The sequence below is a fragment of the Oncorhynchus keta genome, chromosome 1 (assembly GCF_023373465.1).
Source record: "Oncorhynchus keta strain PuntledgeMale-10-30-2019 chromosome 1, Oket_V2, whole genome shotgun sequence".
Taxonomy (NCBI): Eukaryota; Metazoa; Chordata; class Actinopteri; order Salmoniformes; family Salmonidae; genus Oncorhynchus; species Oncorhynchus keta.
In genome coordinates this window covers 96,322,151-96,344,766 of record NC_068421.1, presented here as the reverse complement: position 1 = coordinate 96,344,766, position 22,616 = coordinate 96,322,151, and the positions used below count along the sequence as shown (strand labels likewise).

At 51.1% G+C, this 22,616-nt stretch overlaps 1 protein-coding gene across 9 annotated transcripts in view; it reads right to left on the bottom strand.

Moving 5' to 3' along the window:
• LOC127908694 (cytoplasmic FMR1-interacting protein 1 homolog) overlaps positions 1-22,616 on the bottom strand; it is a 109,958-nt gene that overhangs the window by 8,428 nt on the left and 78,914 nt on the right. For all 9 annotated transcript variants that reach the window (XM_052467740.1, XM_052467743.1, XM_052467748.1 and 6 more), the window contains 2 exons: positions 10,663-10,782; positions 4,958-5,157 (listed from right to left, as the gene is read on the bottom strand). In XM_052467740.1, the coding sequence (XP_052323700.1) occupies positions 4,958-5,157; positions 10,663-10,782 (320 nt within the window). The remainder of the gene's footprint in view (positions 1-4,957; positions 5,158-10,662; positions 10,783-22,616) is intronic.

Genomic DNA, 22,616 nt, shown 5'->3' with positions numbered 1-22,616 from the left:
TGTGTGGTCTTCTCACTACAACTCAGGGACCTATACTGATATGGTGTGTGTGGTCTTCTCACTACAACTCAGGGCCCTATACTGATATGGTGTGTGTGGTCTTCTCACTACAACTCAGGGAACTATACTGATATGGTGTGTGTGGTCTTCTCACTACAACTCAGGGACCTATACTGATATGGTGTGTGTGGTCTTCTCACTACAACTCAGGGAACTATACTGATATGGTGTGTGTGGTCTTCTCACTACAACTCAGGGACCTATACTGATATGGTGTGTGTGGTCTTCTCACTACAACTCAGGGACCTATACTGATATGGTGTGTGTGGTCTTCTCACTACAACTCAGGGACCTATACTGATATGGTGTGTGTGGTCTTCTCACTACAACTCAGGGAACTATACTGATATGGTGTGTGTGGTCTTCTCACTACAACTCAGGGACCTATACTGATATGGTGTGTGTGGTCTTCTCACTACAACTCAGGGCCCTATACTGATATGGTGTGTGTGGTCTTCTCACTACAACTCAGGGAACTATACTGATATGGTGTGTGTGGTCTTCTCACTACAACTCAGGGACCTATACTGATATGGTGTGTGTGGTCTTCTCACTACAACTCAGGGAACTATACTGATATGGTGTGTGTGGTCTTCTCACTACAACTCAGGGAACTATACTGATATGGTGTGTGTGGTCTTCTCACTACAACTCAGGGACCTATACTGATATGGTGTGTGTGGTCTTCTCACTACAACTCAGGGACCTATACTGATATGGTGTGTGTGGTCTTCTCACTACAACTCAGGGAACTATACTGATATGGTGTGTGTGGTCTTCTCACTACAACTCAGGGAACTATACTGATATGGTGTGTGTGGTCTTCTCACTACAACTCAGGGAACTATACTGATATGGTGTGTGTGGTCTTCTCACTACAACTCAGGGAACTATACTGATATGGTGTGTGTGGTCTTCTCACTACAACTCAGGGACCTATACTGATATGGTGTGTGTGGTCTTCTCACTACAACTCAGGGACCTATACTGATATGGTGTGTGTGGTCTTCTCACTACAACTCAGGGAACTATACTGATATGGTGTGTGTGGTCTTCTCACTACAACTCAGGGACCTATACTGATATGGTGTGTGTGGTCTTCTCACTACAACTCAGGGAACTATACTGATATGGTGTGTGTGGTCTTCTCACTACAACTCAGGGAACTATACTGATATGGTGTGTGTGGTCTTCTCACTACAACTCAGGGAACTATACTGATATGAAAATGAATGAAAAAAAGCTTTTTGTGTATATTTCTGGGAGCTTTTATTTCAGCTCAAAAAACGGAGGGTTTGGCCCAGCGTCGTCTGGGTTAGGGGGGTTTGGCCCAGCGTCGTCCGGGTTAGGGGAGGGGGTTTGGCCCAGCGTCGTCCGGGTTAGGGGGGTTTGGCCCAGCGTCGTCCGGGTTAGGGAGGGGTTTGGCCCAGCGTCGTCTGGGTTAGGGGAGGGGGTTTGGCCCAGCGTCGTCCGGGTTAGGGGAGGGGGTTTGGCCCAGCGTCGTCCGGGTTAGGGGGGTTGGCCCAGCGTCGTCCGGGTTGGGGGGTTTGGCCCAGCGTCGTCCGGGTTAGGGGGGGGCTGGCCCAGCGTCGTCCGGGTTAGGGGGGTTTGGCCCAGCGTCGTCCGGGTTAGGGGGTTTGGCCCAGCGTCGTCCGGGTTAGGGGGGTTTGGCCCAGCGTCGTCCGGGTTAGGGGGGTTTGGCCCAGCGTCGTCTGGGTTAGGGGGGTTTGGCCCAGCGTCGTCCGGGTTAGGGGGGGTTTGGTCCAGCGTCGTCCGGGTTAGGGGGGTTGGCCCAGCGTCGTCCGGGTTAGGGGAGGGGGTTTGGCCCAGCGTCGTCCGGGTTAGGGGAGGGTTTGGCCGGCAGGGATTTCCTTGTCCCATCACTCTCTAGCGTCTCCTTGTGGCGGGCCGGGCGCAGTGCACGCTGACACGGTCGCCAGGTGTACGGTGTTTCCTCCGACACATTGGTGCGGCTGGCTTCCGGGTTAAGTGAGCAGTGTATCAAGAAGCAGAGCGGTTTGGCCGGGTCGTGTTTTGGAGGACACACAGCTCTCGACCTTCGCCTCTCCCGAGTCCGTACGGGAGTTGCAGCGATGGGACAAGACTGAAACTACCAATTACATACCTCGAAATTGCTCATATTTCCTTTAATGTGGATTTTAGAATATTTTTATGAAAATCTGTTGCCATGGAAACAAGTCCACCTGATCTCTCATCAGCAGTAGTATTACAGTGTGACTGACTGCCTCGTGCTCAGATATGTAATGAAGCTTGTGCCAGTGTTCATAACCAGCCCTCAGTGTTCATAACCAGCCCTCAGTGTTCATAACCAGCCCTCAGTGTTCATAACCAGCCCTCAGTGTTCATAACCAGCCCCCAGTGTTCATAACCAGCCCCCAGTGTTCATAACCAGCCCCCAGTGTTCATAACCAGCCCCCAGTGTTCATAACCAGCCCCCAGTGTTCATAACCAGCCCCCAGTGTTCATAACCAGCCCCCAGTGTTCATAACCAGCCCCCAGTGTTCATAACCAGCCCTCAGTGTTCATAACCAGCCCTCAGTGTTCATAACCAGCCCTCAGTGTTCATAACCAGCCCTCAGTGTTCATAACCAGCCCTCAGTGTTCATAACCAGCCCTCAGTGTTCATAACCAGCCCTCAGTGTTCATAACCAGCCCTCAGTGTTCATAACCAGCCCTCAGTGTTCATAACCAGCCCTCAGTGTTCATAACCAGCCCTCAGTGTTCATAACCAGCCCTCAGTGTTCATAACCAGCCCCCAGTGTTCATAACCAGCCCCCAGTGTTCATAACCAGCCCTCAGTGTTCATAACCAGCCCTCAGTGTTCATAACCAGCCCTCAGTGTTCATAACCAGCCCTCAGTGTTCATAACCAGCCCTCAGTGTTCATAACCAGCCCTCAGTGTTCATAACCAGCCCTCAGTGTTCATAACCAGCCCTCAGTGTTCATAACCAGCCCTCTGAGGGAAACAAGGACAGGTGGTAAAGCTCATGATGTCACCGTTTACAAAATGAGAAAAGATGTGTTAAACAGAGCTCTCTGAATGGCCTGAATTCCTGTTACACCACTGGTCTGTATATACACACACACACACACACAGTTGTTTTACTTGCAGGTGTAGCAGTGTGTGTGTGTGTAGTAGTAGTAATAGTAGTAGTGTGTATTTGAAGCAGTAGTGTGTAGTTGTAGGAGTGTAGTTGTAGTAATAGTAGTGTGTAATTGTAGTAGTAGTGTGTAGTTGTAGTAATATTAGGTATAGTTGTAGTAATAGTAGTGTGTAATTGTAGTAATAGTAGTGTGTAATTGTAGTAGTAGTGTGTAGTTGTAGTAATATTAGGTATAGTTGTAGTAATAGTAGTGTGTAATTGTAGTAGTAGTGTGTAGTTGTAGTAATAGTAGTGTATAGTATAGTTGTAGGAGCAGCGTGTAGTAGTGTTTAGTTGTTACCTGTTAGTAGATCCCTTGTAGCAGTAGTTGTGTGTAGTTGTGTGTAGTTGTAGCAGTAGTTGTGTGTAGTTGTAGCAGTAGTTGTGTGTAGTTGTAGCAGTAGTTGTGTTACCTGTTGGTAGATCCCTTGTAGCAGTAGTTGTGTGTAGTTGTGTGTAGTTGTAGCAGTAGTTGTGTGTAGTTGTGTGTAGTTGTAGCAGTAGTTGTGTGTAGTTGTAGCAGTAGTTGTGTGTAGTTGTAGCAGTAGTTGTGTGTAGTTGTGTGTAGTTGTAGCAGTAGTTGTGTGTAGTTGTAGCAGTAGTTGTGTGTAGTTGTAGCAGTAGTTGTGTGTAGTTGTAGCAGTAGTTGTGTGTAGTTGTGTGTAGTTGTAGCAGTAGTTGTGTGTAGTTGTGTTACCTGTTGGTAGATCCCTTGTAGCAGTAGTTGTGTGTAGTTGTAGCAGTAGTTGTGTCTAGTTGTAGCAGTAGTTGTGTGTAGTTGTAGCAGTAGTTGTGTGTAGTTGTAGCAGTAGTTGTGTCTAGTTGTAGCAGTAGTTGTGTGTAGTTGTAGCAGTAGTTGTGTGTAGTTGTAGCAGTAGTTGTGTGTAGTTGTAGCAGTAGTTGTGTGTAGTTGTAGCAGTAGTTGTGTGTAGTTGTAGCAGTAGTTGTGTGTAGTTGTAGCAGTAGTTGTGTGTAGTTGTAGCAGTAGTTGTGTGTAGTTGTAGCAGTAGTTGTGTGTAGTTGTAGCAGTAGTTGTGTGTAGTTGTAGCAGTAGTTGTGTGTAGTTGTAGCAGTAGTTGTGTGTAGTTGTAGCAGTAGTTGTGTGTAGTTGTAGCAGTAGTTGTGTGTAGTTGTAGCAGTAGTTGTGTGTAGTTGTAGCAGTAGTTGTGTGTAGTTGTAGCAGTAGTTGTGTGTAGTTGTAGCAGTAGTTGTGTGTAGTTGTGTGTAGTTGTGTGTAGTTGTAGCTGTAGTTGTGTGTAGTTGTAGCAGTAGTTGTGTGTAGTTGTAGCAGTAGTTGTGTGTAGTTGTAGCTGTAGTTGTGTGTAGTTGTGTTACCTGTTGGTAGATCCGTTGTAGCAGTAGTTGTGTGTAGTTGTAGCAGTAGTTGTGTGTAGTTGTAGCAGTAGTTGTGTGTAGTTGTAGCAGTAGTTGTGTGTAGTTGTATCAGTAGTTGTGTGTAGTTGTAGCAGTAGTTGTGTGTAGTTGTAGCAGTAGTTGTGTGTAGTTGTAGCAGTAGTTGTGTGTAGTTGTAGCAGTAGTTGTGTGTAGTTGTAGCAGTAGTTGTGTGTAGTTGTAGCAGTAGTTGTGTGTAGTTGTAGCAGTAGTTGTGTCTAGTTGTGTGTAGTTGTAGTAGTAGTTGTAGCAGTAGTTGTGTGTAGTTGTAGCAGTAGTTGTGTGTAGTTGTAGCTGTAGTTGTGTGTAGTTGTAGCTGTAGTTGTGTGTAGTTGTGTTACCTGTTGGTAGATCCATTGTAGCAGTAGTTGGGGAGGAAATCGTAGTTGAGTTCCCAGAAGACATGGAGTGTGATGCGTCCGTAGGGGGCGGAGACATTGTGATTGGCCTCCCGGAACATGGCGTCCATACTGTCCAGCGTCAGGAACTTAGACAGCAGCTTGTGGGTCATACGGTTGATATTCATCAGACCTTCTAGTTCCTGTTACAAGGAGGAGGAGAAGACAGCTTGTGGGTCATACGGTTGATATTCATCAGACCTTCTAGTTCCTGTTACAAGGAGGAGGAGAAGACAGCTTGTGGGTCATAAGGTTGATATTCATCAGACCTTCTAGTTCCTGTTACAAGGAGGAGGAGAAGACAGCTTGTGGGTCATAAGGTTGATATTCATCAGACCTTCTAGTTCCTGTTACAAGGAGGAGGAGAAGACAGCTTGTGGGTCATAAGGTTGATATTCATCAGACCTTCTAGTTCCTGTTACAAGGAGGAGGAGAAGACAGCTTGTGGGTCATAAGGTTGATATTCATCAGACCTTCTAGTTCCTGTTACAAGGAGGAGGAGAAGACAGTTTGTGGGTCATACGGTTGATATTCATCAGACCTTCTAGTTCCTGTTACAAGGAGGAGGAGAAGACAGTTTGTGGGTCATACGGTTGATATTCATCAGACCTTCTAGTTCCTGTTACAAGGAGGAGGAGAAGACAGCTTGTGGGTCATAAGGTTGATATTCATCAGACCTTCTAGTTCCTGTTACAAGGAGGAGGAGAAGACAGCTTGTGGGTCATAAGGTTGATATTCATCAGACCTTCTAGTTCCTGTTACAAGGAGGAGGAGGAAGACAGCTTGTGGGTCAAGACAGTTTGTGGGTCATACGGTTGATATTCATCAGACCTTCTAGTTCCTGTTACAAGGAGGAGGAGAAGACAGCTTGTGGGTCATAAGGTTGATGTTCATCAGACCTTCTAGTTCCTGTTACAAGGAGGAGGAGAAGACAGCTTGTGGGTCATACGGTTGATATTCATCAGACCTTCTAGTTCCTGTTACAAGGAGGAGGAGAAAACAGCTTGTGGGTCATACGGTTGATGTTCATCAGACCTTCTAGTTCCTGTTACAAGGAGGAGGAGAAGACAGCTTGTGGGTCATACGGTTGATATTCATCAGACCTTCTAGTTCCTGTTACAAGGAGGAGGAGAAGACAGCTTGTGGGTCATAAGGTTGATGTTCATCAGACCTTCTAGTTCCTGTTACAAGGAGGAGGAGAAGACAGCTTGTGGGTCATACGGTTTATGTTCATCAGACCTTCTAGTTCCTGTTACAAGGAGGAGAAGACAGCTTGTGGGTCATAAGGTTGATGTTCATCAGACCTTCTAGTTCCTGTTACAAGGAGGAGGAGAAGACAGCTTGTGGGTCATACGGTTGATATTCATCAGACCTTCTAGTTCCTGTTACAAGGAGGAGGAGAAGACTGCTTGTGGGTCATACGGTTGATATTCATCAGACCTTCTAGTTCCTGTTACAAGGAGGAGGAGAAGACAGCTTGTGGGTCATAAGGTTGATGTTCATCAGACCTTCTAGTTCCTGTTACAAGGAGGAGGAGAAGACAGCTTGTGGGTCATAAGGTTGATGTTCATCAGACCTTCTAGTTCCTGTTACAAGGAGGAGGAGAAGACAGCTTGTGGGTCATACGGTTGATATTCATCAGACCTTCTAGTTCCTGTTACAAGGAGGAGGAGAAGACAGCTTGTGGGTCATACGGTTGATATTCATCAGACCTTCTAGTTCCTGTTACAAGGAGGAGGAGAAGACAGCTTGTGGGTCATACGGTTGATATTCATCAGACCTTCTAGTTCCTGTTACAAGGAGGAGGAGAAGACAGCTTGTGGGTCATAAGGTTGATGTTCATCAGACCTTCTAGTTCCTGTTACAAGGAGGAGGAGAAGACAGCTTGTGGGTCATAAGGTTGATATTCATCAGACCTTCTAGTTCCTGTTACAAGGAGGAGGAGAAGACAGCTTGTGGGTCATACGGTTGATATTCATCAGACCTTCTAGTTCCTGTTACAAGGAGGAGGAGAAGACAGTTTGGGTCATACGGGTCAGTTCCTGTTACGGTTGATATTCATCAGACCTTCTAGTTCCTGTTACAAGGAGGAGGAGAAGACAGCTTGTGGGTCATAAGGTTGATGTTCATCAGACCTTCTAGTTCCTGTTACAAGGAGGAGGAGAAGACAGCTTGTGGGTCATACGGTTGATATTCATCAGACCTTCTAGTTCCTGTTACAAGGAGGAGGAGAAAACAGCTTGTGGGTCATACGGTTGATGTTCATCAGACCTTCTAGTTCCTGTTACAAGGAGGAGGAGAAGACAGCTTGTGGGTCATACGGTTGATATTCATCAGACCTTCTAGTTCCTGTTACAAGGAGGAGGAGAAGACAGCTTGTGGGTCATAAGGTTGATGTTCATCAGACCTTCTAGTTCCTGTTACAAGGAGGAGGAGAAGACAGCTTGTGGGTCATACGGTTTATGTTCATCAGACCTTCTAGTTCCTGTTACAAGGAGGAGAAGACAGCTTGTGGGTCATAAGGTTGATGTTCATCAGACCTTCTAGTTCCTGTTACAAGGAGGAGGAGAAGACAGCTTGTGGGTCATACGGTTGATATTCATCAGACCTTCTAGTTCCTGTTACAAGGAGGAGGAGAAGACAGCTTGTGGGTCATACGGTTGATATTCATCAGACCTTCTAGTTCCTGTTACAAGGAGGAGGAGAAGACAGCTTGTGGGTCATAAGGTTGATGTTCATCAGACCTTCTAGTTCCTGTTACAAGGAGGAGGAGAAGACAGCTTGTGGGTCATAAGGTTGATGTTCATCAGACCTTCTAGTTCCTGTTACAAGGAGGAGGAGAAGACAGCTTGTGGGTCATACGGTTGATATTCATCAGACCTTCTAGTTCCTGTTACAAGGAGGAGGAGAAGACAGCTTGTGGGTCATACGGTTGATATTCATCAGACCTTCTAGTTCCTGTTACAAGGAGGAGGAGAAGACAGCTTGTGGGTCATACGGTTGATATTCATCAGACCTTCTAGTTCCTGTTACAAGGAGGAGGAGAAGACAGCTTGTGGGTCATAAGGTTGATGTTCATCAGACCTTCTAGTTCCTGTTACAAGGAGGAGGAGAAGACAGCTTGTGGGTCATACGGTTGATATTCATCAGACCTTCTAGTTCCTGTTACAAGGAGGAGGAGAAGACAGCTTGTGGGTCATACGGTTGATATTCATCAGACCTTCTAGTTCCTGTTACAAGGAGGAGGAGAAGACAGCTTGTGGGTCATACGGTTGATATTCATCAGACCTTCTAGTTCCTGTTACAAGGAGGAGGAGAAGACAGCTTGTGGGTCATACGGTTGATATTCATCAGACCTTCTAGTTCCTGTTACAAGGAGGAGGAGAAGACAGCTTGTGGGTCATACGGTTGATATTCATAAGACCTTCTAGTTCCTGTTACAAGGAGGAGGAGAAGACAGCTTGTGGGTCATACGGTTGATATTCATCAGACCTTCTAGTTCCTGTTACAAGGAGGAGGAGAAGACAGCTTGTGGGTCATACGGTTGATGTTCATCAGACCTTCTAGTTCCTGTTACAAGGAGGAGGAGAAGACAGCTTGTGGGTCATACGGTTGATATTCATCAGACCTTCTAGTTCCTGTTACAAGGAGGAGGAGAAGACAGCTTGTGGGTCATAAGGTTGATGTTCATCAGACCTTCTAGTTCCTGTTACAAGGAGGAGGAGAAGACAGCTTGTGGGTCATACGGTTGATGTTCATGACCTTCAGTTCAGACCTTCTAGTTCCTGTTACAAGGAGGAGGAGAAGACAGCTTGTGGGTCATAAGGTTGATGTTCATCAGACCTTCTAGTTCCTGTTACAAGGAGGAGGAGAAGACAGCTTGTGGGTCATACGGTTGATATTCATCAGACCTTCTAGTTCCTGTTACAAGGAGGAGGAGAAGACAGCTTGTGGGTCATACGGTTGATATTCATCAGACCTTCTAGTTCCTGTTACAAGGAGGAGGAGAAGACAACTTGTGGGTCATAAGGTTGATGTTCATCAGACCTTCTAGTTCCTGTTACAAGGAGGAGGAGAAGACAGCTTGTGGGTCATAAGGTTGATGTTCATCAGACCTTCTAGTTCCTGTTACAAGGAGGAGGAGAAGACAGCTTGTGGGTCATACGGTTGATATTCATCAGACCTTCTAGTTCCTGTTACAAGGAGGAGGAGAAGACAGCTTGTGGGTCATACGGTTGATATTCATCAGACCTTCTAGTTCCTGTTACAAGGAGGAGGAGAAGACAGCTTGTGGGTCATACGGTTGATATTCATCAGACCTTCTAGTTCCTGTTACAAGGAGGAGGAGAAGACAGCTTGTGGGTCATAAGGTTGATGTTCATCAGACCTTCTAGTTCCTGTTACAAGGAGGAGGAGAAGACAGCTTGTGGGTCATACGGTTGATATTCATAAGACCTTCTAGTTCCTGTTACAAGGAGGAGGAGAAGACAGCTTGTGGGTCATACGGTTGATATTCATCAGACCTTCTAGTTCCTGTTACAAGGAGGAGGAGAAGACAGCTTGTGGGTCATACGGTTGATATTCATCAGACCTTCTAGTTCCTGTTACAAGGAGGAGGAGAAGACAGCTTGTGGGTCATACGGTTGATATTCATCAGACCTTCTAGTTCCTGTTACAAGGAGGAGGAGAAGACAGCTTGTGGGTCATACGGTTGATATTCATCAGACCTTCTAGTTCCTGTTACAAGGAGGAGGATACGGTTGAAGACAGCTTGTGGGTCATACGGTTGATATTCATAAGACCTTCTAGTTCCTGTTACAAGGAGGAGGAAGACAGCTTGTGGGTCATACGGTTGAGGAGAAGACAGCTTGTGGGTCATACGGTTGATATTCATCAGACCTTCTAGTTCCTGTTACAAGGAGGAGGAGAAGACAGCTTGTGGGTCATAAGGTTGATGTTCATCAGACCTTCTAGTTCCTGTTACAAGGAGGAGGAGAAGACAGCTTGTGGGTCATAAGGTTGATGTTCATCAGACCGTCTAGTTCCTGTTACAAGGAGGAGGAGAAGACAGCTTGTGGGTCATAAGGTTGATGTTCATCAGACCTTCTAGTTCCTGTTACAAGGAGGAGGAGAAGACAGTTTGTGGGTCATACGGTTGATATTCATCAGACCTTCTAGTTCCTGTTACAAGGAGGAGGAGAAGACAGCTTGTGGGTCATAAGGTTGATGTTCATCAGACCTTCTAGTTCCTGTTACAAGGAGGAGGAGAAGACAGCTTGTGGGTCATAAGGTTGATGTTCATCAGACCTTCTAGTTCCTGTTACAAGGAGGAGGAGAAAACAGCTTGTGGGTCATAAGGTTGATGTTCATCAGACCTTCTAGTTCCTGTTACAAGGAGGAGGAGAAGACAGCTTGTGGGTCATACGGTTGATGTTCATCCTGACCCCTCCTGTTTCAGCCTCCAGTATTTATGCTGCAGTAGTTTATGTGTCGGGGGTGTTGCTGTTTGGGGGTTTTAGGCTGGGTTTCTGTACAGCACTTTGAGATATCAGCTGATGTACGAAGGGCTATATAAATACGTGTGATTTGATCAGACCTTCTAGTTCCCGTTACAGAGAAAACAGTGACACACTTAAAGCAGGTCGTACCACGATGGATGTGAGGTCCTCGCTCTCAAAGCGGTTGATGGCCAGCTCCAGAGACTTGTAGAGAGCAGCAGACACTCTCTGGGTGATCAGACGGTTCAGGTCTATGGAACGACCCAGCAGCTAGAGAGAGGAGAGAGACCAACATGAGACACAACCCAGGTAGGGGACTGTTAGGGAGAGTCGAGAGGAGAGAGACCAACATGAGACACAACCCAGGTAGGGGACTGTTAGGGAGAGTCGAGAGGAGAGGGACCAACATGAGACACAACCCAGACAGGGGACTGTTAGGGAGAGTCGAGAGGAGAGGGACCAACATGACACACAACCCAGACAGGGGACTGTTAGGGAGAGTCGAGAGGAGAGGGACCAACATGAGACACAACCCAGGCAGGGGACTGTTAGGGAGAGTCGAGAGGAGAGGAACCAACATGAGACACAACCCAGGTAGGGGACTGTTAGGGAGAGTCGAGAGGAGAGGAACCAACATGAGACACAACCCAGACAGGGGACTGTTAGGGAGAGTCGAGAGGAGAGGGACCAACATGAGACACAAACCCAGGTAGGGGACTGTTAGGGAGAGTCGAGAGGAGAGGACCAACATGAGACACAACCCAGGTAGGGGACTGTTAGGGAGAGTCGAGAGGAGAGGGACCAACATGAGACACAACCCAGGTAGGGGACTGTTAGGGAGAGTCGAGAGGAGAGGGACCAACATGAGACACAACCCAGACAGGGGACTGTTAGGGAGAGTCGAGAGGAGAGGGACCAACATGAGACACAACCCAGACAGGGACTGTTAGGGAGAGTCGAGAGGAGAGGGACCAACATGAGACACAACCCAGACAGGGGACTGTTAGGGAGAGTCGAGAGGAGAGGGACCAACATGAGACACAACCCAGACAGGGGACTGTTAGGGAGAGTCGAGAGGAGAGGACCAACATGAGACACAACCCAGACAGGGGACTGTTAGGGAGAGTCGAGAGGAGAGGGACCAACATGAGACACAACCCAGGTAGGGGACTGTTAGGGAGAGTCGAGAGGAGAGGGACCAACATGAGACACAACCCAGGTAGGGGACTGTTAGGGAGAGTCGAGAGGAGAGGGACCAACATGAGACACAACCCAGGTAGGGGACTGTTAGGGAGAGTCGAGAGGAGAGGGACCAACATGAGACACAACCCAGGTAGGGGACTGTTAGGGAGAGTCGAGAGGAGAGGGACCAACATGAGACACAACCCAGGTAGGGGACTGTTAGGGAGAGTCGAGAGGAGAGGGACCAACATGAGACACAACCCAGGTAGGGGACTATTAGGGAGAGTCGAGAGGAGAGGACCAACATGAGACACAACCCAGGTAGGGGACTGTTAGGGAGAGTCGAGAGGAGAGGGACCAACATGAGACACAACCCAGGTAGGGACTGTTAGGGAGAGTCGAGAGGAGAGGGACCAACATGAGACACAACCCAGGTAGGGGACTGTTAGGGAGAGTCGAGAGGAGAGGGACCAACATGAGACACAACCCAGGTAGGGGACTGTTAGGGAGAGTCGAGAGGAGAGGGACCAACATGAGACACAACCCAGACACAACCCAGGGGACTGTTAGGGAGAGTCGAGAGGAGAGGGATCAACATGAGACACAACCCAGGTAGGGGACTGTTAGGGAGAGTCGAGAGGAGAGGACCAACATGAGACACAACCCAGACAGGGGACTGTTAGGGAGAGTCGAGAGGAGAGGGACCAACATGAGACACAACCCAGGTAGGGGACTGTTAGGGAGAGTCGAGAGGAGAGGGACCAACATGAGACACAACCCAGGTAGGGACTGTTAGGGAGAGTCGAGAGGAGAGGGACCAACATGAGACACAACCCAGGTAGGGGACTGTTAGGGAGAGTCGAGAGGAGAGGGACCAACATGAGACACAACCCAGGTAGGGGACTGTTAGGGAGAGTCGAGAGGAGAGGACCAACATGAGACACAACCCAGGTAGGGGACTGTTAGGGAGAGTCGAGAGGAGAGGAACCAACATGAGACACAACCCAGGTAGGGGGACTGTTAGGGAGAGTCGAGAGGAGAGGGACCAACATGAGACACAACCCAGGTAGGGGACTGTTAGGGAGAGTCGAGAGGAGAGGACCAACATGAGACACAACCCAGGTAGGGGACTGTTAGGGAGAGTCGAGAGGAGAGGGACCAACATGAGACACAACCCAGGTAGGGGACTGTTAGGGAGAGTCGAGAGGAGAGGGACCAACATGAGACACAACCCAGGTAGGGGACTGTTAGGGAGAGTCGAGAGGAGAGGGACCAACATGAGACACAACCCAGACAGGGGACTGTTAGGGAGAGTCGAGAGGAGAGGGACCAACATGAGACACAACCCAGACAGGGGACTGTTAGGGAGAGTCGAGAGGAGAGGGACCAACATGAGACACAACCCAGACAGGGGACTGTTAGGGAGAGTCGAGAGGAGAGGACCAACATGAGACACAACCCAGACAGGGGACTGTTAGGGAGAGTCGAGAGGAGAGGGACCAACATGAGACACAACCCAGACAGGGGACTGTTAGGGAGAGTCGAGAGGAGAGGGACCAACATGAGACACAACCCAGACAGGGGACTGTTAGGGAGAGTCGAGAGGAGAGGGACCAACATGAGACACAACCCAGGTAGGGGACTGTTAGGGAGAGTCGAGAGGAGAGGGACCAACATGAGACACAACCCAGGTAGGGGACTGTTAGGGAGAGTCGAGAGGAGAGGGACCAACATGAGACACAACCCAGGTAGGGGACTGTTAGGGAGAGTCGAGAGGAGAGGGACCAACATGACAGACAGACACAACCCAGGTAGGGGACTGTTAGGGAGAGTCGAGAGGAGAGGGATCAACATGAGACACAACCCAGGTAGGGGACTGTTAGGGAGAGTCAAGAGGAGAGGGACCAACATGAGACACAACCCAGACAGGGGACTGTTAGGGAGAGTCGAGAGGAGAGGGACCAACATGAGACACAACCCAGGTAGGGGACTGTTAGGGAGAGTCGAGAGGAGAGGGACCAACATGAGACACAACCCAGGTAGGGGACTGTTAGGGAGAGTCGAGAGGAGAGGGACCAACATGAGACACAACCCAGGTAGGGGACTGTTAGGGAGAGTCGAGAGGAGAGGGATCAACATGAGACACAACCCAGGTAGGGGACTGTTAGGGAGAGTCGAGAGGAGAGGGATCAACATGAGACACAACCCAGGTAGGGGACTGTTAGGGAGAGTCGAGAGGAGAGGGACCAACATGAGACACAACCCAGACAGGGGACTGTTAGGGAGAGTCGAGAGGAGAGGGACCAACATGAGACACAACCCAGGTAGGGGACTGTTAGGGAGAGTCGAGAGGAGAGGGACCAACATGAGACACAACCCAGGTAGGGGACTGTTAGGGAGAGTCGAGAGGAGAGGGACCAACATGAGACACAACCCAGGTAGGGGACTGTTAGGGAGAGTCGAGAGGAGAGGGACCAACATGAGACACAACCCAGGTAGGGGACTGTTAGGGAGAGTCGAGAGGAGAGGGATCAACATGAGACACAACCCAGGTAGGGGACTGTTAGGGAGAGTCGAGAGGAGAGGGACCAACATGAGACACAACCCAGGTAGGGGACTGTTAGGGAGAGTGGAGAGGAGAGGGATCAACATGAGACACAACCCAGGTAGGGGACTGTTAGGGAGAGTCGAGAGGAGAGGGACCAACATGACAGACAGACACAACCCAGGTAGGGGACTGTTAGGGAGAGTCGAGAGGAGAGGGATCAACATGAGACACAACCCAGGTAGGGGACTGTTAGGGAGAGTCGAGAGGAGAGGGACCAACATGAGACACAACCCAGGTAGGGGACTGTTAGGGAGAGTCGAGAGGAGAGGGACCAACATGACAGACAGACACAACCCAGGTAGGGGACTGTTAGGGAGAGTCGAGAGGAGAGGGACCAACATGAGACACAACCCAGGCAGGGGACTGTTAGGGAGAGTCGAGAGGAGAGGACCAACATGAGACACAACCCAGGTAGGGGACTGTTAGGGAGAGTCGAGAGGAGAGGACCAACATGAGACACAACCCAGGTACTGTTAGGGAGAGTCGAGAGGAGAGGATCAACATGAGACACAACCCAGGTAGGGGACTGTTAGGGAGAGTCGAGAGGAGAGGGACCAACATGAGACACAACCCAGGTAGGGGACTGTTAGGGAGAGTCGAGAGGAGAGGACCAACATGAGACACAACCCAGACAGGGGACTGTTAGGGAGAGTCGAGAGGAGAGGAACCAACATGAGACACAACCCAGACAGGGGACTGTTAGGGAGAGTCGAGAGGAGAGGGACCAACATGAGACACAACCCAGGTAGGGGACTGTTAGGGAGAGTCGAGAGGAGAGGGACCAACATGAGACACAACCCAGGTAGGGGACTGTTAGGGAGAGTCGAGAGGAGAGGGACCAACATGAGACACAACCCAGGTAGGGGACTGTTAGGGAGAGTCGAGAGGAGAGGGACCAACATGAGACACAACCCAGGTAGGGGACTGTTAGGGAGAGTCGAGAGGAGAGGGACCAACATGAGACAAACCCAGGTAGGGGACTGTTAGGGAGAGTCGAGAGGAGAGGGACCAACATGAGACACAACCCAGGTAGGGGACTGTTAGGGAGAGTCGAGAGGAGAGGGACCAACATGAGACACAACCCAGGTAGGGGACTGTTAGGGAGAGTCGAGAGGAGAGGGACCAACATGAGACACAACCCAGGTAGGGGACTGTTAGGGAGAGTCGAGAGGAGAGGGACCAACATGAGACACAACCCAGGTAGGGGACTGTTAGGGAGAGTCGAGAGGAGAGGGACCAACATGAGACACAACCCAGACAGGGGACTGTTAGGGAGAGTCGAGAGGAGAGGGACCAACATGAGACACAACCCAGGTAGGGGACTGTTAGGGAGAGTCGAGGGAGAGGGACCAACATGAGACACAACCCAGGTAGGGACTGTTAGGGAGAGTCGAGAGGAGAGGGACCAACATGAGACACAACCCAGGTAGGGGACTGTTAGGGAGAGTCGTGAGGAGAGGAACCAACATGAGACACAACCCAGGTAGGGGACTGTTAGGGAGAGTCGAGAGGAGAGGAACCAACATGAGACAACCCAGGTAGGGGACTGTTAGGGAGAGTCGAGAGGAGAGGAACCAACATGAGACAACCCAGGTAGGGGACTGTTAGGGAGAGTCGAGAGGAGAGGGATCAACATGAGACACAACCCAGGCAGGGGACTGTTAGGGAGAGTCGAGAGGAGAGGGATCAACATGAGACACAACCCAGGCAGGGGACTGTTAGGGAGAGTCGAGAGGAGAGGGACCAACATGAGACACAACCCAGGTAGGGGACTGTTAGGGAGAGTCGAGAGGAGAGGGACCAACATGAGACACAACCCAGGTAGGGGACTGTTAGGGAGAGTCGAGAGGAGAGGGATCAACATGAGACACAACCCAGACAGGGGACTGTTAGGGAGAGTCGAGAGGAGAGGGACCAACATGAGACACAACCCAGGTAGGGGACTGTTAGGGAGAGTCGAGAGGAGAGGAACCAACATGAGACAACCCAGGTAGGGGACTGTTAGGGAGAGTCGAGAGGAGAGGAACCAACATGAGACACAACCCAGACAGGGGACTGTTAGGGAGAGTCGAGAGGAGAGGGACCAACATGAGACACAACCCAGGTAGGGGACTGTTAGGGAGAGTCGAGAGGAGAGGGATCAACATGAGACACAACCCAGACAGGGGACTGTTAGGGAGAGTCGAGAGGAGAGGACCAACATGAGACACAACCCAGGTAGGGGACTGTTAGGGAGAGTCGAGAGGAGAGAGACCAACATGAGACACAACCCAGGTAGGGGACTGTTAGGGAGAGTCGAGAGGAGAGGAACCAACATGAGACACAACCCAGGTAGGGGACTGTTAGGGAGAGTCGAGAGGAGAGGGATCAACATGAGACACAACCCAGACAGGGGACTGTTAGGGAGAGTCGAGAGGAGAGGACCAACATGACAGACAGACACAACCCAGGTAGGGGACTGTTAGGGAGAGTCGAGAGGAGAGGACCAACATGACAGACAGACACAACCCAGGTAGGGGACTGTTAGGGAGAGTCGAGAGGAGAGGGACCAACATGACAGACAGACACAACCCAGTTAGGGGACTGTTAGGGAGAGTCGAGAGGAGAGGGACCAGCATGAGACACAACCCAGGTAGGGGACTGTTAGGGAGAGTCGAGAGGAGAGGGACCAACATGAGACACAACCCAGGTAGGGGACTGTTAGGGAGAGTCGAGAGGAGAGGGACCAACATGAGACACAACCCAGGTAGGGGACTGTTAGGGAGAGTCGAGAGGAGAGGGACCAACATGAGACACAACCCAGACAGGGGACTGTTAGGGAGAGTCGAGAGGAGAGGACCAACATGAGACACAACCCAGGTAGGGGACTGTTAGGGAGAGTCGAGAGGAGAGGACCAACATGAGACACAACCCAGGTAGGGGACTGTTAGGGAGAGTCGAGAGGAGAGGGACCAACATGAGACACAACCCAGGTAGGGGACTGTTAGGGAGAGTCGAGAGGAGAGGAACCAACATGAGACACAACCCAGACAGGGGACTGTTAGGGAGAGTCGAGAGGAGAGGACCAACATGAGACACAACCCAGACAGGGGACTGTTAGGGAGAGTCGAGAGGAGAGGACCAACATGAGACACAACCCAGGTAGGGGACTGTTAGGGAGAGTCGAGAGGAGAGGGACCAACATGAGACACAACCCAGGTAGGGGACTGTTAGGGAGAGTCGAGAGGAGAGGGATCAACATGAGACACAACCCAGGCAGGGGACTGTTAGGGAGAGTCGAGAGGAGAGGGATCAACATGAGACACAACCCAGGTAGGGGACTGTTAGGGAGAGTCGAGAGGAGAGGGACCAACATGACAGACAGACACAACCCAGGTAGGGGACTGTTAGGGAGAGTCGAGAGGAGAGGAACCAACATGAGACAACCCAGGTAGGGGACTGTTAGGGAGAGTCGAGAGGAGAGGGATCAACATGAGACACAACCCAGGCAGGGGACTGTTAGGGAGAGTCGAGAGGAGAGGGATCAACATGAGACACAACCCAGGCAGGGGACTGTTAGGGAGAGTCGAGAGGAGAGGGACCAACATGAGACACAACCCAGGTAGGGGACTGTTAGGGAGAGTCGAGAGGAGAGGGACCAACATGAGACACAACCCAGGTAGGGGACTGTTAGGGAGAGTCGAGAGGAGAGGGATCAACATGAGACACAACCCAGACAGGGACTGTTAGGGAGAGTCGAGAGGAGAGGACCAACATGAGACACAACCCAGGTAGGGGACTGTTAGGGAGAGTCGAGAGGAGAGGAACCAACATGAGACAACCCAGGTAGGGGACTGTTAGGGAGAGTCGAGAGGAGAGGAACCAACATGAGACACAACCCAGACAGGGGACTGTTAGGGAGAGTCGAGAGGAGAGGGACCAACATGAGACACAACCCAGGTAGGGGACTGTTAGGGAGAGTCGAGAGGAGAGGGATCAACATGAGACACAACCCAGACAGGGGACTGTTAGGGAGAGTCGAGAGGAGAGGGACCAACATGAGACACAACCCAGGTAGGGGACTGTTAGGGAGAGTCGAGAGGAGAGAGACCAACATGAGACACAACCCAGGTAGGGGACTGTTAGGGAGAGTCGAGAGGAGAGGAACCAACATGAGACAACCCAGGTAGGGGACTGTTAGGGAGAGTCGAGAGGAGAGGGATCAACATGAGACACAACCCAGACAGGGGACTGTTAGGGAGAGTCGAGAGGAGAGGGACCAACATGACAGACAGACACAACCCAGGTAGGGGACTGTTAGGGAGAGTCGAGAGGAGAGGACCAACATGACAGACAGACACAACCCAGGTAGGGGACTGTTAGGGAGAGTCGAGAGGAGAGGACCAACATGACAGACAGACACAACCCAGGTAGGGGACTGTTAGGGAGAGTCGAGAGGAGAGGGACCAGCATGAGACACAACCCAGGTAGGGGACTGTTAGGGAGAGTCGAGAGGAGAGGGACCAACATGAGACACAACCCAGGTAGGGGACTGTTAGGGAGAGTCGAGAGGAGAGGGACCAACATGAGACACAACCCAGGTAGGGGACTGTTAGGGAGAGTCGAGAGGAGAGGGACCAACATGAGACACAACCCAGACAGGGGACTGTTAGGGAGAGTCGAGAGGAGAGGGACCAACATGAGACACAACCCAGGTAGGGGACTGTTAGGGAGAGTCGAGAGGAGAGGGACCAACATGAGACACAACCCAGGTAGGGGACTGTTAGGGAGAGTCGAGAGGAGAGGGACCAACATGAGACACAACCCAGGTAGGGGACTGTTAGGGAGAGTCGAGAGGAGAGGAACCAACATGAGACACAACCCAGACAGGGGACTGTTAGGGAGAGTCGAGAGGAGAGGGACCAACATGAGACACAACCCAGGTAGGGGACTGTTAGGGAGAGTCGAGAGGAGAGGAACCAACATGAGACACAACCCAGGTAGGGGACTGTTAGGGAGAGTCGAGAGGAGAGGGACCAACATGAGACACAACCCAGACAGGGGACTGTTAGGGAGAGTCGAGAGGAGAGGGATCAACATGAGACACAACCCAGACAGGGGACTGTTAGGGAGAGTCGAGAGGAGAGGGACCAACATGACAGACAGACACAACCCAGGTAGGGGACTGTTAGGGAGAGTCGAGAGGAGAGGGACCAACATGACAGACAGACACAACCCAGGTAGGGGACTGTTAGGGAGAGTCGAGAGGAGAGGGACCAACATGACAGACAGACACAACCCAGGTAGGGGACTGTTAGGGAGAGTCGAGAGGAGAGGGACCAGCATGAGACACAACCCAGGTAGGGGACTGTTAGGGAGAGTCGAGAGGAGAGGGACCAACATGAGACACAACCCAGGTAGGGGACTGTTAGGGAGAGTCGAGAGGAGAGGGACCAACATGAGACACAACCCAGGTAGGGGACTGTTAGGGAGAGTCGAGAGGAGAGGGACCAACATGAGACACAACCCAGACAGGGGACTGTTAGGGAGAGTCGAGAGGAGAGGGACCAACATGAGACACAACCCAGGTAGGGGACTGTTAGGGAGAGTCGAGAGGAGAGGGACCAACATGAGACACAACCCAGGTAGGGGACTGTTAGGGAGAGTCGAGAGGAGAGGGACCAACATGAGACACAACCCAGGTAGGGGACTGTTAGGGAGAGTCGAGAGGAGAGGAACCAACATGAGACACAACCCAGACAGGGGACTGTTAGGGAGAGTCGAGAGGAGAGGGACCAACATGAGACACAACCCAGGTAGGGGACTGTTAGGGAGAGTCGAGAGGAGAGAGACCAACATGAGACACAACCCAGGTAGGGGACTGTTAGGGAGAGTCGAGAGGAGAGGAACCAACATGAGACAACCCAGGTAGGGGACTGTTAGGGAGAGTCGAGAGGAGAGGGATCAACATGAGACACAACCCAGACAGGGGACTGTTAGGGAGAGTCGAGAGGAGAGGGACCAACATGACAGACAGACACAACCCAGGTAGGGGACTGTTAGGGAGAGTCGAGAGGAGAGGGACCAACATGACAGACAGACACAACCCAGGTAGGGGACTGTTAGGGAGAGTCGAGAGGAGAGGGACCAACATGACAGACAGACACAACCCAGGTAGGGGACTGTTAGGGAGAGTCGAGAGGAGAGGACCAACATGAGACACAACCCAGGTAGGGGACTGTTAGGGAGAGTCGAGAGGAGAGGGACCAACATGAGACACAACCCAGGTAGGGGACTGTTAGGGAGAGTCGAGAGGAGAGGGACCAACATGAGACACAACCCAGGTAGGGGACTGTTAGGAGAGTCGAGAGGAGAGGGACCAACATGAGACACAACCCAGACAGGGGACTGTTAGGGAGAGTCGAGAGGAGAGGACCAACATGAGACACAACCCAGGTAGGGGACTGTTAGGGAGAGTCGAGAGGAGAGGGACCAACATGAGACACAACCCAGGTAGGGGACTGTTAGGGAGAGTCGAGAGGAGAGGGACCAACATGAGACACAACCCAGGTAGGGGACTGTTAGGGAGAGTCGAGAGGAGAGGAACCAACATGAGACACAACCCAGACAGGGACTGTTAGGGAGAGTCGAGAGGAGAGGGACCAACATGAGACACAACCCAGGTAGGGGACTGTTAGGGAGAGTCGAGAGGAGAGGAACCAACATGAGACACAACCCAGGTAGGGGACTGTTAGGGAGAGTCGAGAGGAGAGGGACCAACATGAGACACAACCCAGACAGGGGACTGTTAGGGAGAGTCGAGAGGAGAGGGATCAACATGAGACACAACCCAGACAGGGGACTGTTAGGGAGAGTCGAGAGGAGAGGGACCAACATGACAGACAGACACAACCCAGGTAGGGGACTGTTAGGGAGAGTCGAGAGGAGAGGGACCAACATGACAGACAGACACAACCCAGGTAGGGGACTGTTAGGGAGAGTCGAGAGGAGAGGGACCAACATGACAGACAGACACAACCCAGGTAGGGGACTGTTAGGGAGAGTCGAGAGGAGAGGGACCAGCATGAGACACAACCCAGGTAGGGGACTGTTAGGGAGAGTCGAGAGGAGAGGGACCAACATGAGACACAACCCAGGTAGGGGACTGTTAGGGAGAGTCGAGAGGAGAGGACCAACATGAGACACAACCCAGGTAGGGGACTGTTAGGGAGAGTCGAGAGGAGAGGACCAACATGAGACACAACCCAGACAGGGGACTGTTAGGGAGAGTCGAGAGGAGAGGACCAACATGAGACACAACCCAGGTAGGGGACTGTTAGGGAGAGTCGAGAGGAGAGGGACCAACATGAGACACAACCCAGGTAGGGGACTGTTAGGGAGAGTCGAGAGGAGAGGGACCAACATGAGACACAACCCAGGTAGGGGACTGTTAGGGAGAGTCGAGAGGAGAGGAACCAACATGAGACACAACCCAGACAGGGGACTGTTAGGGAGAGTCGAGAGGAGAGGGACCAACATGAGACACAACCCAGGTAGGGGACTGTTAGGGAGAGTCGAGAGGAGAGGAACCAACATGAGACACAACCCAGGTAGGGGACTGTTAGGGAGAGTCGAGAGGAGAGGGACCAACATGAGACACAACCCAGACAGGGGACTGTTAGGGAGAGTCGAGAGGAGAGGGACCAACATGAGACACAACCCAGGTAGGGGACTGTTAGGGAGAGTCGAGAGGAGAGGAACCAACATGAGACACAACCCAGGTAGGGGACTGTTAGGGAGAGTCGTGAGGAGAGGAACCAACATGAGACACAACCCAGGTAGGGGACTGTTAGGGAGAGTCGAGAGGAGAGGAACCAACATGAGACACAACCCAGGTAGGGGACTGTTAGGGAGAGTCGAGAGGAGAGGGACCAACATGACAGACAGACACAACCCAGACAGGGGACTGTTAGGGAGAGTCGAGAGGAGAGGGACCAACATGAGACACAACCCAGACAGGGGACTGTTAGGGAGAGTCGAGAGGAGAGGGACCAACATGAGACACAACCCAGACAGGGGACTGTTAGGGAGAGTCGAGAGGAGAGGGACCAACATGAGACACAACCCAGACAGGGGACTGTTAGGGAGAGTCGAGAGGAGAGGGACCAACATGAGACACAACCCAGACAGGGGACTGTTAGGGAGAGTCGAGAGGAGAGGATCAACATGAGACACAACCCAGACAGGGGACTGTTAGGAGAGTCGAGAGGAGAGGACCAACATGACAGACAGACACAACCCAGGTAGGGGACTGTTAGGGAGAGTCGAGAGGAGA